Source organism: Equus asinus, chromosome 9 (assembly GCF_041296235.1).
Source record: "Equus asinus isolate D_3611 breed Donkey chromosome 9, EquAss-T2T_v2, whole genome shotgun sequence".
Taxonomy (NCBI): Eukaryota; Metazoa; Chordata; class Mammalia; order Perissodactyla; family Equidae; genus Equus; species Equus asinus.
In genome coordinates, this window is record NC_091798.1 from 44,065,581 (window position 1) to 44,084,449 (window position 18,869).

The 18,869-nt window shown below is 36.1% G+C and overlaps 1 protein-coding gene across 2 annotated transcripts in view; it reads right to left on the reverse strand.

Annotated features, from left to right (window-relative positions):
* CATSPER3 (cation channel sperm associated 3) overlaps window positions 1-18,869 on the reverse strand; it is a 34,741-nt gene that overhangs the window by 11,471 nt on the left and 4,401 nt on the right. For both annotated transcript variants that reach the window (XM_070517374.1, XM_070517375.1), the window contains exon 2: window positions 18,455-18,608. In XM_070517374.1, the coding sequence (XP_070373475.1) occupies window positions 18,455-18,565 (111 nt within the window). In that variant the 5' untranslated portion in view covers window positions 18,566-18,608. The remainder of the gene's footprint in view (window positions 1-18,454; window positions 18,609-18,869) is intronic.

An 18,869-nucleotide genomic window follows, 5' to 3' on the forward strand; every position in this document is an offset into this window, starting at 1 on the left:
TTCTACGTGTTGCAAGTATCTTCTCCTACACTGACTTGTCTTCTCACCTCTTTAATGCTCACTTGATGAATAGAAGTTAAAAATTTTAATGGAATCAAATTAACCAAACATTTTCCTCATGGTGTATGTATTTTGCATCTTAAGAAACCTTTCCCTCCTGAGATCATATATTCTATATGTTCTTCTAAACATTTTAACGTTTCGCTTTTCAAGTTACGTCTTTAATCCAGCTGAGTATGCTGTGAGGTAGAGATCCACCTCTATTTTTTCTCCGCATCACAACCAATCATCCTAGTACCATTCAGTAAAGACTCTACCCTTTCACAACTCATCTCGCATGTACCACGTTTCCACACAAGCCGGGGTCTGTTTCTGAGCACTTTATGCTGTTCCACTGGAGTTTTGTCTATCCATGCCTCATCATCCTGCCTTAATCACCAGAGCTTTATGGAAAGTCTTACTATCTGGTAAGTCAAGTCTTCTTCCCTTTTAACTTTCAAAATCATCTTGGTTTTTCTTTGTCTTTCATTCTTTTATCTAAATTTTGGCATCAGCTTCTGATAAGCCATAAAAAATCCTGCCAAGCTTCTTATTGAAATTGCATTGATTTTATAGACTAATTGGGGGAGATTGCATCTTTAAGAAACTGAGCCTTTCTGTCCACGATCTGATATCTTTCCATTGCTTTACGTCCTAACAACCTTTATACATTTTCATTTTTTTCTCCTTAAAGATCACACAAATCTTTTATTAATCTCTAAGTACTTTTAGTATTTTGTTAGTAGAAGTGACATCATTTTTGTTGCTGATATATTAAATACAATTAATTTTATTTATTAATCAAGTATCCAGCAAACTTGCTGGACTTTATTATTTATTTAACTTTATTAATTAATAATTTTTTCAGATTCTCTCAGGATTTCTATGCAGAAATTATACTACCTGTGAATAATGACAGTTTTTTAAAACTTTCTTTCTAATCCTTAATGCTTATTTCTTTTTCTTGTATTATACATTGGCTAAGACATGAATAAAAATCTTATCAATAATAACTGGAATACTACTATAAAGTGAATACTGCTAAAGTTTCACCACTGAGTGTAAATTTTGATATAGGTTTTTCATAGATACCCTTAATTAGGTTAAAAATAAACCCTTCTATTCCTAGTTTGCTAAGTTTTTAACATGAAGGGTATTCATGATAAACTTTTTTTTCTGCCTCTCTTGAAATGATCTTGTGGGTTTTTTTCTCCTTTAATATTTTAAGCTGGTTAATAAAATGTGTAGACTTTCCTAATACTTGCATTCCTAGAAAAAAATCCAATTTGGCAATGGTATATTATCTTTTTCATACTTTTTTTTTTTAATGATCGGCACCTGAGCTAACAACTGTTGCCAACTTTCTTTTTACTTTTTTTTTTTCTGCTTTTTCTCCCCAAATCCCCCAGTGCATAGTTGCACATTTTAGTTGTGGGTCCCTCTAGTTGTGGCATGTGGGACGCCGCCTCAGCGTGGCCTGACGAGCGATGCCATGTCCGCGCCCAGGATCCAAACCAGTGAAACCCAGGGCCGCCGAAGCGGAGTGAGCTAACTTAACCAGTCCGCCAGGGTACTGGCCCCTTTTTCATACATTTTTAAATTTGGTTTCCTAATATTCTTTTTGGGATTTTTGTATCCAAGTTCATGACATCGGGTGTAATTTTCTTTTTTCAAACTGTCCTTGTCTAGTTTTGGCAGGAAGGTTAACTAACTTCTCAAAATGAATTGTCTGTGGGCAGAGCAGATATACTCGCTTATCTAACCACTGGAAACATTTCATGTGTCTGGAAATCTATCTCCCATGAATATAAAACCACCTAGTCCAGGTTTGTTTGTTTTGAGAGATGGAAAATTTAACTACTAATTCAACACTTTATAGCCATTAAAGGATATACACGAACATATAAAGATTATTTCAGGTTTTCACTTTTTTATTGAGGGTCAGCATTGTGAATTTGTTTTTAGAAACTTGTCTTATTCCAGCTAGGTTTTCACATTTATTGGCATAAAATTATTAGATTTCTGATGTCTACTCTATCTGTAATTTCTCTTTTTAATTCCTAACACAACTCAGGGCTTCTGTTTATCTGGATTGTCTCATGCAGGAAGTTATTTTATAATTATTTTCTGAGATCTAACTTTTCGACTTTTTATTCATTCTATTGCATCTTTGTTTTCTATTTCATTAATTTTTGCTCTTATCTTTACTATTTCTTTCTACCTTCCTTCTACTTTTGCTTCCTATTTCCTTCTTTTTGATTTTATTCTCTTGTTCTTTTCCAAAAGGTCAGCTCATTAATTTTTTACACTGAGACCCACATAACATAAAATTCATCATTTTAAAGTACAGAATTCAGTGGGCAGTTTTTTAGTTTTGGGTATTTATTACTGGTTTTGTGTTTTTGTTTTTGTTTTTTGGTTAGGAAGATTGGCCCTGAGCTAACATCTGGGTCAATCTTCCTCTATTTTGTATGTGGGACGCCACCACAGCATGGCTTGATGAGCAGTGCATAGGTCTGTACTCAGGATCGGAACCTGCAAACCCCAGCCACCAAAGTAGCGGGTGCAAACTTAACCACTATGCCACTGGGCCAGCCCTTGCTTTTTTTTTTTACTGTTGTAAAATAAACATAACATGAAATTTATCACTTTTAACCATTTTTAGGTATGCAATTAATTCAGTGGAATTAAGCACATTCACAGTATTGTGCCACCATCACCACTATCCATTTCCAGAACTATTTCATCATCCCAAACAGAAACTCTGTACTCAATAAACAATAACTTCCCATTCTCTTCCCCCCACCACCACCACCCTCAGCTCCTAGTAAGCTCTATTCTACTTTCTGTCTATACAAATTTGCTTATTCTAGGTACTTCATATAAGTGGAAACATACAACATTTGCCATTTGTGTCTGGTTTATTTCACTTGGCCTAATGTTTTCAAGGTTCATCCACATCATAGCATGTATCAGATTTCATTCTTTTTTTTTTTTTAAAGATTTTATTGTTTCCTTTTTCTCCCCAAAGCGCCCAGGTACATAGCTGTATATTCTTCGTTGTGGGTCCTTCTAGTTGTGGTATGTGGGATGCTGCCTCAGCGTGGTTTGATGAGCAGTGCCATGTCCGCGCCCAGGATTCAAGCCAACGAAACACTGGGCCGCCTGCAGCAGAGCGCGCGAACTTAACCACTTGGTCACGGGGCCAGCCAAGAATTTCATTCTTTTTTAAGGCTGAATAATATTCCATTTTACATACCACATTTTCTTTATCCACTCATCTGTCAATGGACACTTGTGGCTTCCACCTTTTGCCTATTGTGAATAATGCTGCTATGAACATCAGTGTACAAGTCTCTCTGTTCGAGTCCCTGCGTTCAATTCCTTTGGGTATACACCTGAAGGTGGAACTGCTGAATCCTATGCTAATTCTATGTCTAACTTTTTTTTTAAATTTTTTAATTAAGGTTATGAAAGTTAACATCCTTGTGAAATTACAGTTGTACATCATTATTAGTCATGTTGTAGGTACACCACTTCACCCCTAGTGCCCTCCCCCCACCCCCCTTTCCCCTGGCAACCACCAATCAGTTCTCTTTGTCCATATGTTAACTACCACCTATGAGTGGAGTCATACAGAGTTCGTCTTTCTCTGTCTGGCTTATTTCACTCAACATAATACCCTCAAGGTCTATCCATGTTGTTGTGAATGGGACGACTTTGTCCATTTTTACAGCTGAGTAGTATTCCATTGTATATATATACCACATCTTCTTTATCCAATCATCAGTTGCTGGGCACTTAGGTTGGTTCCATGACTTGGCTATTGTGAATAATGCTGCAATGAACATAGGGGTGCATGGAACTTTTGGAATTGCTGATTTCAGGTTCTTAGGATAGATACCCAGTAGTGGGATGGCTGGGTCATAAGGTATTTCTATTCTTAACTTTTTGAGGAATCTCCATACTGTTTTCCATAGTGGCTGCACCAGTTTGCATTCCCAGCAACAGTGTATGAGGGTTCCCTTTTCTCCACAGCCTCTCCAACATTTGTCACTCTCAGTTTTGAATATTTTTCCCATTCTAACAGGTGTAAGGTGATATCTTAGTGTAGTTTTGATTTGCATTTCCCTGATGATTAGTGATAATGAGCATCTTTTCATGTGTCTATTGGCCATCCGTATATCTTCTTTGGAGAAATGTCTGTTCACGTCCCCTGCCCATTTTGTAATTGGGTTGTTTGATTTTTTATTGTCAAGTTGTGTGAGTTCTTTGTATATTATGGAGATTAACCCTTTGTCGGATAAATAACTTCTGAACATTTTTTCCCAATTAGTGGGCTGTTTCTTTGTTTCATTCCTGTTTTCCTTTGCCTTGAAGAAGCTCTTTAGTCTGATGAAGTCTCATTTGTTTATTCTTTCTATTGTTTCCCTCATGTGAGGGGTTATGGTGTCCAAAAAGATTCTTTTGAAGCTGATGTCAAAGAGTGTACTACCGATATTCTCTTCTAGAAGACTTATTGTTTCAGGCCTAATCTTTAAGTCTTTGATCCATTTTGAGTTTATTTTAGTAAATGGTGAAAAGAATAGTTGATTTTCATTCTTTTACATGTGGCTGTCCAGTTTTCCCAGCACCATTTGTTGAAGAGACTTTCTTTCCTCCATTGTAGGCCCTCAGCTCCTTTGTCAAAGATTAGCTGTCCATAGATGTGTGGTTTTATTTCTGGACTTTCAATTCTGTTCCATTGATCTGTGCATCTGTTTTTGTACCAGTACCATGCTGTTTTGATTACTGTAGCTTTGTAGTATGTTTTGAAGTCAGGGATTGTGATGCCTCCAGCTTTGTTCTTCTTTCTCAGGATTGCTTTAGCAATTCGGGGTCTTTTGTTGCCCCATATGAATTTTAGGATTCTTTGTTCAATTTCTGTAAAGAATGACATTGGAATTCTGATTGGGATAGCATTGAATCTGTAGATTGCTTTAGGTAGTATGGACATTTTAACTATGTTTATTCTTACAATCCACGTGCATGGAATGTCTTTCCATCTCTTTATGTCGTTGTTGATTTCTTTCAAGAAGGTCTTGTAGTTTTCCTTGTATAGATCTTTCACTTCCTTGGTTAAATTTATCCCAAGGTATTTTATTCTTTTTGTTGTGATCGTGAATGGGATTGAGTTCTTGAGATCTTTTTCTGTTAGTTCATTGCTAGCATATAGAAATGCTACTGATTTAGGTATGTTGATTTTGTACCCTGCAACTTTGCTGTAGTTGTTGATTGTTTCTAATAGTTTTTCTATGGATTCTCTGGGGTTTTCTATATATAAGATCATGTCGTCTGCAAACAGCGAGAGTTTTACTTCTTCATTGCCTATTTGGATTCCTTTTATTTCTTTTTCCTGCCAAATTGCTCTGGCCAAAACCTCCAGTACTATGTTGAATAAGAGTGGTGAAAGTGGGCACCCTTGTCTTGTTCCTGTTCTGAGAGGGATGGGTTTCAGTTTTTGTCCATTGAGTATGATGTTGGCTGTGGGTTTGTCATATATGGCCTTTATTATGTTGAGGTACTTTCCTTCTATATCTATTTTATTGAGGGTTTTTATCATAAATGGATGTTGGATCTTGTCGAATGCTTTCTCTGCATCTATTGAGATGATCATGTGGTTTTTGTTTCTCATTTTGTTAATGTAGTGAATCACGTTGATTGACTTGCGGATGTTGAACCATCCCTGTGTCCCTAGTATAAATCCCACTTGATCATGGTGTATAATCTTTTTGATATAGTGCTATATTCGGTTTGCCAAAATTTTGTTGAGGATTTTTGCATCTATGTTCATCAGTGATATTGGCCTGTAGTTTTCCTTCTTTGTGTTGTCCTTGTCAGGCTTGGGGATCAGGGTGATGTTGGCTTCATAGAATGTATTAGGGAGTGCTCCATCTTCCTCTATTTTCTGGAATAGTTTGAGAAGGATCGGTATTAACTCTTCTTTGAATGTTTGGTAGAATTCTCCAGAGAAGCCGTCTGGTCCTGGACTCTTATTTTTGGGGAGGTTTTTGATTACTGTTTCTATTTCTTTACTTGTGATTGGTCTATTCAGATTCACTATTTCTTCCTGATTCAGTTTGGGTAGGTTGTATGAGTCTAGGAATTTATCCATTTCTTCTAGGTTGTTCAATTTGTTGGCATATAGTTTTTCATAGTATTCTCTTATGATCCTTTGTATTTCTTCGGTATCTGTTGTGATTTCTCCTCTCTCATTTCTAATTTTATTTATTTGAGACTTCTTTTTTTTTTAGTGAGTCTGGCTAAGGGTTTGTTGATTTTGTTAATTTTTTCGAAGAACCAACTCTTTATTTCATTGATCCTTTCTACTGTCTTTTTTGATTCAATATCATTTATTTCTGCTCTAATTTTTATTATTTCCCTCCTTCTACTGACTTTGGGCTTTGTTTGTTCTTCTTTTTCTAATTCCGTTAGGTGTCGTTTGAGGTTGTTTATGTAAGATTTTTCTTGCTTATTGAGGTGAGCCTGTATTGCAATGAATTTCCCTCTTAGGACTGCCTTTGCTGCGTCCCAAATCATTTGGTACGGTGTGTTTTCATTTTCATTTGTCTCCAGATAATGTTTGATTTCTTCTTTAATTTCTTCAATAATCCACTGTTTGTTCAGTAGCATGTTGTTTAGTCTCCACATTTTTGGCCCTTTCCCAGCTTTATTTTTGTAGTTGATTTCTAGTTTCATAGCATTATGATCAGAAAAGATGCTTGATATTATTTCAACCCTCTTGAACTTATTGATGCTTGCTTTGTTTCCCAAGATATGGTCTATCCTTGAGAATGTTCCATGTGCGCTTGAGAAGAATGTGTAACCTGCTGTTTTTGGATGAAGTGTCCTATATATATCTATTAGGTCCATCTGCTCTAATTTTTCATTTAATTCTATAATTTCCTCATTGATTTTCTGTCTGGATGATCTGTCCATTGGAGTTAATGGGGTGTTGAGGTCCCCTACTATGTCTAACTTTTTGAGGAACTACCAAACTGTTTTCCGTAGCAGCTGCATGATTTTACATTCCCACCAGCAATGTACAAGGGTTCTAATTTATCCACATCCTCACCAACACTTGTTATTCTCCATTTTATCGTTTTTTGTTTTTATAATAGCTGTCCTAATGGATGTGAAGTTGTACCTCATTGTGGTTTTGATTTGAATTTTCCGTTTTAATGACTAGTGATGTTGAACATTTTTCATGTGCTTGTTAGTCATTTGTATATCTTCTTTGGAAAAATGTCTATTCAAGTCCTTTGCCCCTTTTTGAATTGGGTTGTTCGTTTCGAGGTTGAGTTGTGGAAGATCTTTATATAGTCCCAGATGTTTACCCCTTATCAGATACATGACTTGCAGAAATTTTCCCCTGTTGTGTGGGTTACCTTTTCACTCTCTTGATAGTGCCCTTAGATTCACAAAAGTTTTTAATTTTGATGAAGTCCAATTTATCTATTTTTTCTTTTGTTGCTTGTGCCTTTGATGTCATATCTAAGAATCTATCACCAAATCCAAGGTCAAGAAGATTTACCCCTGTTTTCTTCTAACAGTTTTGGCTTTTATATTTAGGATGTTGATCCATTTTGAGTTAATCTTTGTTTATGGTGTGAGGCAGGGGTCTAACTTTACTCTTTTGCATGTGAATATCAAGTTGTCCCATCACTATTTGATGAAGAGACTATTATTTCCCCTACTGAATGGTCTTTGCACTCTTGTTAAAAATCAGTTGGCTACAGGGCTAACCCCAGTGGCCTAGTGGTTAAGTTCAGCACACTCTGCTTTACCATCCCATATTTGATTCCCAGGCATGGACCTACATCACTCTGTTAGCAGCCATGCTGTGCTGATGGACCACACACTAAAAAACAGAGTGTGAATCTTCCTCAGTAAAAAAAAAGAAAAAAGAAAAAAAGAAATCACCTGGCTATAGATATTTGGATTTATCTCTAGAGTCTCAATTCTATTCCATAGGTCTACATCTATCCTTATGCCAATACCATGCTGTTCTCATTACCGTATCTTTGCAATAAGTTGTGAAGTCAGAAAGTGCAAATCCTCTAACTTTGTTCTTCATTTTCAATATTCTTTTGGCTAGTCAGGGCCCTTTGCATATCAAAATGAATTTGATGAAATGCCTTTCAATTTCTTAAAAAAAAAAAAAAGGCTGCTTAAATTTTGATAGGTATTGTATTGAATTTGTAGATCTCTTTGGATATTCTTCTTAACAAGTCTTAATACATCTTCTAATCCATGAATACAGGATGTCTTTCCATTTATTTAGGTCTTATTTAATTTCTTTCAGTAATGTTTTATAATTTTCAGTTACACATCTTTCATCAACTTGGTTAAATTTATTCCTAGGTATTTTATTATTTTGGATGCTACTGTAAATGGAATTTTCTTAGTTTCCTTTTCAGGTTGCTCATTGTTAATGTATAAAAATACAACTGATTTCTATTGTTGATCCTGTGTCCTGCAACTTTCCTGAATTTGTTTAATAGCTATAATAGTTGTGTGTGTGTCTTCTTTAGGATTTTGTATATGTAAGACCAAGTCATCAGCAAATAAAGATAATTTCACTTCTTTTCCAATTTGGATAGTTTTTATTTCTCTTTCTTGACTACTTGCTCTGGATAGAACTTCCAGTACAATGTTGAATAACAGTGAAAGCAGGCATCTTTGTCTTGTTCCTGATCTTAGAGGAAAGACTTTTAGTCTTTCACAATTGAGTATGATGTGAGCTGTTGATTTTTTCATAAATATCCTTTATTAGGCTAAATAATTTCTCTTATATTTCTAGTTTGTTTTTTTTAATCATGAAAGAGTGTTGAATTTTGTCAAATGCTTTTTCAACATCAACTGAGGTAATTATGTAGATTTTTCCCCTTCATTCTATTGGTGTATTACATTGATTGATTTTCGTATGTTGAACCACCCTTGCATTCCTGGGATAAATCCCATTGGTCATACTGTATAATCCTTCCAAGTATGCTGCAAGATTTAGTTTGTTCGTATTTCAGTGAAGATTTTTGCATCTATATTCATAAAGAATACTTATCTGTGGTTTTCTTTTCTTGTGATGTCTTTGTCTGGCTTTGGAGTCAGGGTAATGCTGGGCCTCATGGAATGAGTTCAGAAGTATTCCCTCCTCTTCTATTTTTTGAAAGAGTTTGAGAAGGATTGTTGTTCATTATTCTTTAAAGGCAAGGTAGAGGGGCCAGCCCCATGGCTGAGTGGTTAAGTTCATGCACTCTGCTTTGGCGGCCCAGGGTATCACTGGTTCAGATCCTGGGCACGGACATGGCACCGCTCAGCAAACCATGCTGAGCAGCATCCCACATGCCACAACTAGAAGGACCCACAACTAAAAATACACAAGTATGTACTGGGGGGCTTTGGGGAGAAAAAAGAAAAATAAAATCTTTTAAAAAATAAATAAAGGCAAGGTAGAATTAACTAGTAAAGACATCTCATCCTGGGCATTTCTTTATTGGGAGGTTTTTGATTAGTGATTCAATCTCTTGTTATAGGTCTGTTCCAATAGGTCTGTTTTCTATTTCTTCCTGAGTCGGTTTGGTAGTTGGTATGATTCTAGGAACTTGTCCATTTTATCTAGGTTATCTAGTTTGTTGGCATACAATTGTTCATAGTAGTCTCCTACAACACTTTTTATTGCCGTAAAGGTCAGTAGTAATGTCCCAACTTCCATTTCTGTTATTAATAATTTGAGTCTTCTCTTATTTTTCTTAGTCTAGCTAAAGGCTTGTCAATTTTGTTGATCTTTTCAAAGAACAAAATTTTGATTTTCTTGATTTTCACTATTGCTTCTCTATTCTCTATTTTGCTTATCTTACTCTAATCTTTTTTATTTCCTTCCTTCTGATATACTTTGGGTTTAGTTCACCCTTCTTTTTCTAGTTCCTTAATGCACAAAGTTAGATTATTGAGATCTTTCTTTTTTTCTAATGCAGGCATTTATAAGTATAAATTTCCCTCTGAGCACTGTTTCTGCTGCATCCAATAAGTTTTATTATGTTGTATTTTCATTTTCATTTATCTTAAACTATTTTCTAATCTCCCTTGTGATTCCTTCTTTGATTGTTGAAGAGTGTGTTGTTTAATTTCCATATATTTGAAAATTTTCCAATTTTCCTACTGTTATTGATTTCTAGTTTCATCCCATTATTGTTGGAGAAGATACTTTGTATGATTCCAATATTTTTTAATTTGTTGAGACTTGTTATGTGGCCTAACATATAGTGTATCCTGGAGAATGCTCTTCTGCCATTGACAAAAACTATTATATCTTCTTGATGACCCTTTGTCAATATACAATGTCCTTGTAACAGTTTTAGCCCTAATATCTATTTTGTCTGATATTAGTATAGCCACCCAATCTCTCTTTTAGTTTCTATTTGCATGGAATATCTTTTTCCATTTTTTCACTTTCAATGTATTAGTAGTTTGGGATCTAAAGTGAATCTCTTGTAGACAGCAAATATTTGGATTTTTTTAAATAATCCATTCTGTCTTAATTGGAGAGTTTAATCCATTTACATTTAAAGTAATTAATGATAAGGAAGAAAATACTTCTGCCATTTTGCTATTTCTTTTCTATATGTCACACTTTTTTTGTTCCTCAATTCTTCCATTACTTTCTTTTGCGTTTGATTTTTTTGTAGTGTACCATTTTGATTTCTTTCTCATTTCTTTTTCTGTATATTTTCTAGTTATTTTCTTGGTGTTTACCCTTGGGATTACAATCAACCTCTTAAATTTATAATAATCTATTTTTAATTAATACAACCTTAGCTTCAATACTATATAAAAATTCTGCCCCTAAACAGCTACATCCCTCCCCCTTTGTTGTCACAAAACATATCTTTAGACATTCATTGGATGCCCATTAACCATCTATAATTATTGTTTTATGCATTTGTATTTTAAACTATATAGAAAAAAAGGAATTACAAACAAAAAATACAATAGTATTGGCTTTTATATTTACCTAGCTAGTTACTTTTATCAGTGTTGTTTATTTATTCATATTACTTCAAGTTACTACCTAGTCTAATTTCCACCTAAAAGACTATCTTTAGCATTTCCTGTAATGCAGGTCTACTAGTAGCAGACTCCAGCTTTTGTTTATCTGGGAATATCTTAATTTCTCCTTCATTTTTGAAGGGTAGTTTTTTGCTGGATATAGGATTCTTGGTTGACAGTAATTTTCTTTCAGTACTTTAACTATGTCATTTCACTGCCTTCCGTTATCTACAGTTTATGAGAAGAAATCAGCTGTTAATCTTACTGAGGCTTCCTTGCATGTGACAAGTTGCTTCTTTCTTGCTGTTTTCGATTCTCTCTTTGTCTTTGGCTCATGACAGCTTGATTACAATGTGTCTCAGTGTGGATCTCTTTGTGTTCCTTATTTTTATGAGTTCACTGAGATTCTTTGATGTGTATATTCTTTATCAAATTTGGGGTGTTTGGGGCCATTATTTCTTCAAATGTTCTTTCGGCCTCTTTCTTTCTCCTCTCTCCTTCTAGAACTCCTATTATGGTTATGTTGATATACTTAATGGTGTCTCACAGGTCTCTTGGACTCTTTATTTTTCTTCATTCTTTTTTCTTTCTGCTCTTCAGACTGAATAGGTTCAATTGATCTGTCTTCAAGTTAATGATGATTTCTTCTGCCTGCTCAAAACTTCTCTTGAACCCTCTAGTGAATTTTTCATTTTCATTATTGTATTTTCAGCTCCAGAATACCTGTTTGGTTCCTTTTTAGAATTTCTATCACTTTATTGATATTCTCTATTTGTTAAGACATTGATCATCTGGTTTTCTTTAGCTCTCTGAGCATTTTAACACAGTTGACTTAAAAGTCTTGCCTAGTAATTCCAATGTCTATGCTTCCTCAGGGACAGTTTCTGTTCATTTCTCCTGTGTAAAAGCCATACTCTCTTGTTTCTTTGCATACTTCATAATATTTTTTTTTGAAAACTGGACATTTTAAATATGACAATGTGGCAACTCTGGGAATCAGATTCTTCCTTCTCCTCAGGGTTTGTTTTTGTTGCTTTCGGTGGGTAGTAGTTGTTTGTTTGTATAGTGACTTTTAAAAATTGTTTTGTAAAGACTGTATTCTTTGTCAAGTGTGGTCTCTGAAGTCTCTTTTCCTTTAGCTGTTGGTCAGCTAGCGTTTTGACAAATATTTTCCTAAAAGCCTCAGGCAAAAATAAGGAAGGAGGGGAGGGAGGGAGGGAGAGAAGGAGAAAAGAAAAAAACTCTCTGAGTCTTTGGAGAGTGGCTCTGTGTTGGAGAATTCTTTCGATGTTTGGCCAGACCACTGACAACCCTATCTTAGCCTTTGCTTCCTGCTTGCACTGAGCCTAAAGATCAGTCAGATGTGAAAGCTTGTGATCTTCTCAGGTCTTTTCTAAGAATGTGTCCTGTCCTGGGCATATATTGCTTTCTAAATCTGCCCACATACATGAGATCTTTTCAGTGCCCTCATTTTCCAAAGAACCCCTCTCCCTGGCTTTTCCTCCCAGGCTTTCAACATCTCTATTGTTTGCCTCAACTGTTGGTTTTTTGCCCCAGGTGGCAGTGGGTGATTCACTTGCCTTTCAGTGTTTTTGAGAAATGCCCTCTGCATAGCCACATTTCTGCCTTGAGAAAGTTCCAAGTTAGGCAAAACAAAGGCAATAGCCTTGCATCAGTCCTTCAGGCAGCCCTCAGACAGGTCAAAATAGAAAAACACAATTTTTTAAGAACAAGGTCTGCTTTGCTGCTTCTGGACCCAGGGACCAGGGCCCCATACTGGGAATGCAGGCTGCTTTCTTCAGGACCATCACCATTCTGGGGAGGGGGGTGAGTCAAAGGCAAGTAAAATTACTGCAAAACTTTCCTATCTTTTTAGAATTGCCCTTTCTTGATTCAGTGTTCCCTCAGTTGCTGTAAACCTTTGGCTATTTTCCAGAGTTCTGATAGTTTTTGCCTGTTTCTTAAGTGTTTCTGTGGGTGAATTAACCCTTGTAGCTACCTACTCTCCCATTTTCACTGACATCACTCCTCTCCTTCATTTATTAAGGATAATTTTTCTGGACATAAAATTCTTGGTTAAGTCTTTTTTTCTTTCAGTACTCTGAATGTGACATCCCACTGCCTTCTGGCCCCTGTCGTTTCTGATGAGAAATGAGCTGTTAATTTCATTGACAATCCCTTGTATGTGGTGAATCGCTTTCCTATTGGTACTCTCAAATTCTCTGTCTTTCCAGAGTTTGGTTATGTTGTGTCTAGGTGTGGCTCTCTGAGTTTATCCTACTTAGAGTTCATTGATCTTCTTGGATGTGCAGATTAATGTTTTTCATCAAATTTGAGGAGATTTTGGCTATTACATCTCCACATATTCCTTCTGTCCTCTCTCTTCTCTCCTTCTGAGACATCTCTTACATGCATATTTATATGTTTGGTGGTATCCCACAAGTCTCTATTTATTTTTATTTATTCTTTTTTCTTTCTTTTCCTCACACTGAAGAATCTCAATTGGCCTATCTTCCTGTTCATCAAGTCTTTCTTCCTCAAATCTGCTACTGAATTCCTCTAGTGAATTTTCCATTCCAATTATTGTACTTTTCAACTACAGAACTTCTCTTTGGCTCTTTTTAATAATTTCTATCTCTTTATTCATATTCTCTATTTGGTGAGACACTGCTCTCATACTTTCCTTTAGTTCTTTAGTTCTTTGAACATAGTGATAATAGCTGGTTTAAAATCTCTGTCTCGTGAGTCCAACAGATAGGCTTCCTCAGAGCCCGTTTCTATCGATTGCTTTTTGTGTGTGTGTAGGGGCCATATGTTCTTGTTTCTTTGAATGTCTATGAATTTTTTTTGTTGAAAACTAGACATTTTAAATTATATAACATTGGAACTCTGGAAATTAGATCCTCATCCCCCTCCCCTAACCCAGGATTTTGTTGTTGTTGCCATTCTTTCTTTTTTTTTAAGTGATTTTCCTGAACAAATTCTGTAAAGTTGGTATTCTTTGTCATGTGTGGCCACCAAAGGTTCTGCTCAGGTAGCTTAATGGTCTGTTAATGATTACACAGATATTTCCTTAAATGCCTGAAACCAATAGCCTGCCAGCCTTTGCCAAGGGCTGTGCGTGTTGGGACATGCATTTAATACTCCATTAGTTTACAAGTCTGCCTTAGCCTCCATTTCCTGCATGCACAGAGCCTCGAGGTTAGCTGGAGGTGAGAGATCAGGGCCTTCTCAGGTACCTTCATTGGGATCCCCACAAGTGTTAATAATTTCTCAGAGTTTCATAGTCAACAAGGGGCACTCACAGGTATATTTTCATTGAAAATATACCTGACACCACTCATAATGAAAATATACACTCACAGCCACTCTGTAAGGTATGTATTAATAACATCATTTTACAAATGCTGCAGCTGAATTACACAGATGTTAAATAACTTGCCCAAATTCTCACAGCTAGTAAGAAGGTAGAACTGCAGCTTGAACTCAAATCTGCATGACACTAAAGTCTGCATCCTTTCCACAGCACAGAACTTTCCCCAGGCTTGCAAACCAGGGTCCCTACAGAAGGCATGTTTAGGGACCCATATAGCCTCTGGAGGGCAATCAGAAGCTTCAGATTTCTCAACCCATCTCTTTCCCTGATTCCTACCAAGTCCTATACCCAACATGATATTTTACAGTCCATAACCAAACTCTGTGGAATGCTGGTGTGGAATACACTGCCATACCAACATGTTCACAGAAGCGGTGCCAAGCGGACCTTGCACATTTCAGGAATTGATTAGGGTATTCCACCATCTGCACCAGCTCTGACACACATTATGTTGATGCTAAACCTTTTCACCACCAAGAAGGAATTTTTTTATTTATGGTAAATGAAGACAGGGTTCATCTTAAACCTTTTCATTGTACAATAAAATACACATATGGAACCACATGAACAAATATATAGCCTAACGAATTGTTATAAGGCCAACATCCCTGTGAATACCACCTAGGTCAAGAAGGAGGACTTTGTGAGCTATCCTAGAAGCCCCTCCATGTGCCCTATCCCAATCACAACCCCCTCCCTTTCCTCAAAATTAACCACTACCCTGATTTTCATAGTAATCACTTCCTTATATTTCTCTAAAGATAGAAACCCATGTATGCATCCCTAGAACTAGCTAACATTTGTTGCCAATCTTCCTCTATTTTGCATGTGGGACACCACCACATCATGACTTGATGAGCAGCGTGCAGGTCCGCGCATGGGATCTAAACCCATGAACCCCAGGCAACCAAAGCAAAGCATGTGAACTTAACCGCTACACCACCAGGCTGGCCCCCACCTTGCACTTTTATAACATGTTTTTGATATGTCTTTTAAGTCTCCCATTTCTTTTTTTTCTTTCCTTAAAACTTATTTGTTGAAAACCCAGGCAGTTTGATGAGCAGATTTTTTCCAGTCTGAATACTGTTAACTGCGCACACATGGTGCAGCTCAGCATGTTCCTCTATTTCCTAGAAATAAGCAGCTGGATCCAAAGACTTGATCAGATTCAGGTTTGATCCCTTTGGCAAGATTACAGGTTCTGTTCTTTCACAGAAGGCACAAAATGTCTGGTTGTCATTCTTTTTATGATGGTAGCAGCCGCTGATACTCAGTGCTTAGATCCATTAATTCATTGGGGGTTGAAAAATGTGACATTCTAATTCTATCATTTATTTTTCATTTATTGACTGGGACACTTCTATAGAGATGTTTCCCCTTACCTACTGTGTGGTTACTCAGTAATACAGTTCATATAAGAAAGGTCAGTAATGCTTTATTCTTTCCTTTAATTTAGCAGATTTTGAGATAAAGAATTACTTCCTTATCACCCTCCAAAAGTGACCAATTAGTATCATTTTTTGGCATCATTATAAACTTATGGATTATTTTATGAGTTTCAATCCATTGTAATTATTGTCCTTATTGAAGATAAAATTGGCACATCTTTGGCCAGTAGGAGCCTCTTCAAGTTGTCTCCTGAGTCCTTTTCACATGACCCCAATCTTTGATAGCTTCCTTGCTATGTGTATGAGAAGATATTCCTGGCTTATCTGGTATATTTTCTGCCCTAGATCTGCAATAAGCCATGTCTCCAAGAATCTCTAGTTTCTTTTAGTGAGAAATGACATTTCAACATTATAAACATTAATGATGGATAACTGCTGAGTTGGTCAATGTTCTAGGTCTTTCAACGGATAAAGATAAAAACATCTTAGTAGTTTATTGATACTTCTGACTTAAATGCATAACTACAGGGTTTTTACTTAACTTTTTCTTTATTACATCTGTATCTCCTTTCTTCCATGAGTATCCTGATTCCCAAGCACACAGAGGAGAACAGAATTAAACTGTCCCATAATTACCCATCCGCTTTATCCTGTATTACACACAATAGTCTCAGAATTACACAACTAATAATATCACCACTGCATTGATTTCTGAAAATGGCTTAAAAACTTTTTTCCTTGACTTTACCCATTCTCCCCCATTTTTCAGTCATACTATATCTTCATTGTCAGAGAATATATTCATTACATGCTATATTCTCTCCTTGTTAACCCACAATTAGTGTTAGTTCTACAAATAATTATATTTTTAATACTACCACCGTCCTAATGCTGATGCTTCTGTAGTCATTTTGGTCAGCTGAAACTTATTCTTCACTAGATTCCTAAAAAGGGCTCATGGGAACAATATTACCCAAGTTTTTTAGCATTGATGACAGTTTCTCTGTGCCCTTTATCTTGAAAGTGAGTTTTGCTGGATCTAGAATTCTTGGTTCACATTTTCTTTCCTTAAGTAGCTTAAATAGGTTACCCCATTTTCTTTCAGCATACAGCATTTCCATAGCAAAGTCTGATAACAACTAATTTTCTTTTTCTCATAAGCCACTTTGCCTAGATGCTTACAGTTTCCTTCATCCCTCTTTCCTTTAAAGTCCAATCATTTTACCAGAACTCGTCTTGGCGTTTATTGTTCTAAGTCCACATTATCAGGTATGCAATGTGTGCTCTTTCAAGATATCATTTCAATACTTTTATTTCAGGTAACTTTTCTTAGATTATAGATTTTAGTGTTTGTTCTGTTCCTTTGTTTTTGTTTCAAATTCAGGGACTCCTATTATCCTTATGTTGGATCTTTTTTCCTCATCTTCAATGTTTATCATTTTCTCTTGAATCCTTTTTATCTCTTCATTTCTTATTAATTTTTAAAGGTTTCCTCATTTAATACTATATTTCTCTTAAGGTATTATCTGTTGTATTTAATTGCTCTTAGTCTAGTCTTCATTTTTGAAATGATTTTTCTTTTATTTCTAATTCTTTCCTAAGTTTTGTCATCTCACTTCTGTTCTTTCCTATCTTGTATCATTTTCTTAAACATTTACCTTGTGTGAAATAATATGCCACAGTTTTTATCTGTTTATTGGACATATCTTTGTAGTGGGCTTTCATTATCTACAGGGATATTATTCGCCACTTTATTCTCTTTTTTCTTATGAGAATTTTATATAGAATTTTACCTCAGGCTTTTTCTATTGTACTTTTTTATTTGAAATTAGTTTTCCTGAACTTTTAGAAAGTGTGGTTCTAACTTCACATAGCTCCCTCTTCTGTTTTTTGTGTCATGTTTTAAAATCCAGTAGCTTGATTTTTTAGGTTTCCTGGTTCTGTTTCCCTTCTCTAATTTTATCTGCACCTTCTCTTCCTTCATCTCTGGGTCTCTAACCTGCTCAATCTTTATTCCACTTCCAGTATTTCTGCTAAGTGTGGGGGCTCATCCTTGAAGGGAGCCCTAGCTGGTCAGTTTTGAAAGTTCCTAGGGTCTGGACTATTCTAGCCTCTTCAGAAATTACCAGGAACCTCTTGCACTAACCTAATATCAGGCAACACCCTCCTCACATCAACGGCTTTTCTCACGTCAGCACATCGTACTTTCCAGTGAATCCCTATTGACTTCCTTTTGCTTCCTCTCCCACAGAGGCTAACACTAAGCAGTTGTGGCTCTTAGTAAGGAGATCTTGTTAACTAGTTTTGATGCAACCGCTGCCCACAAGTTTTTGGTTTTCTATCTGGTTGCTGTCTTTTTTTAAGAGCGGACTCAGGAAAATGAAAAAAACCATGTCACCGCTGCTACTGCTGCTGCCATCTTCTCAGATTTTAAAAGTATATTTTAAAAGCCCTTAGAATTTTTCTACAGAAAATTGTCTTGAACAAAATGCCCTGAAAATCTTATAACATTTTCAGAAATAAAACAGGGGAAACAGAAGAAAATGGACCCATTTTGTCTACTTACCTCAAAAAGTCTGAACAATTTGTATCTTGTTTTATAATCAGTCCACAAGACCATAAAAAAGGCATTCAGTGAGACAGTGCTAATCATAATTATCTTAAAGAGATGGCTCATTATGACTCTCTTCACAAATTCCTGACACTCAGTATCTTTCCTCCTGTCAAAAAGTTGAATAAGAAGTATGAGTATTTTACAACACAGCTATATTCCCTATAGCTTCCTCCCCAAACAATGCATTTTTTTTTGTAGCAACTAAAGACTGCTTTCCCCCTTCTCTGAACATACATATACTTTAAAATTGCAATGAAATGCTAACTGAATGACCACTGAAATATGTATGGTGATCACTGATGGTCTGTTCCCACCGGTTTACTCAGTTCCTTCTCCCTAGACCTCTGAAAAAGAATGGTCACCACTC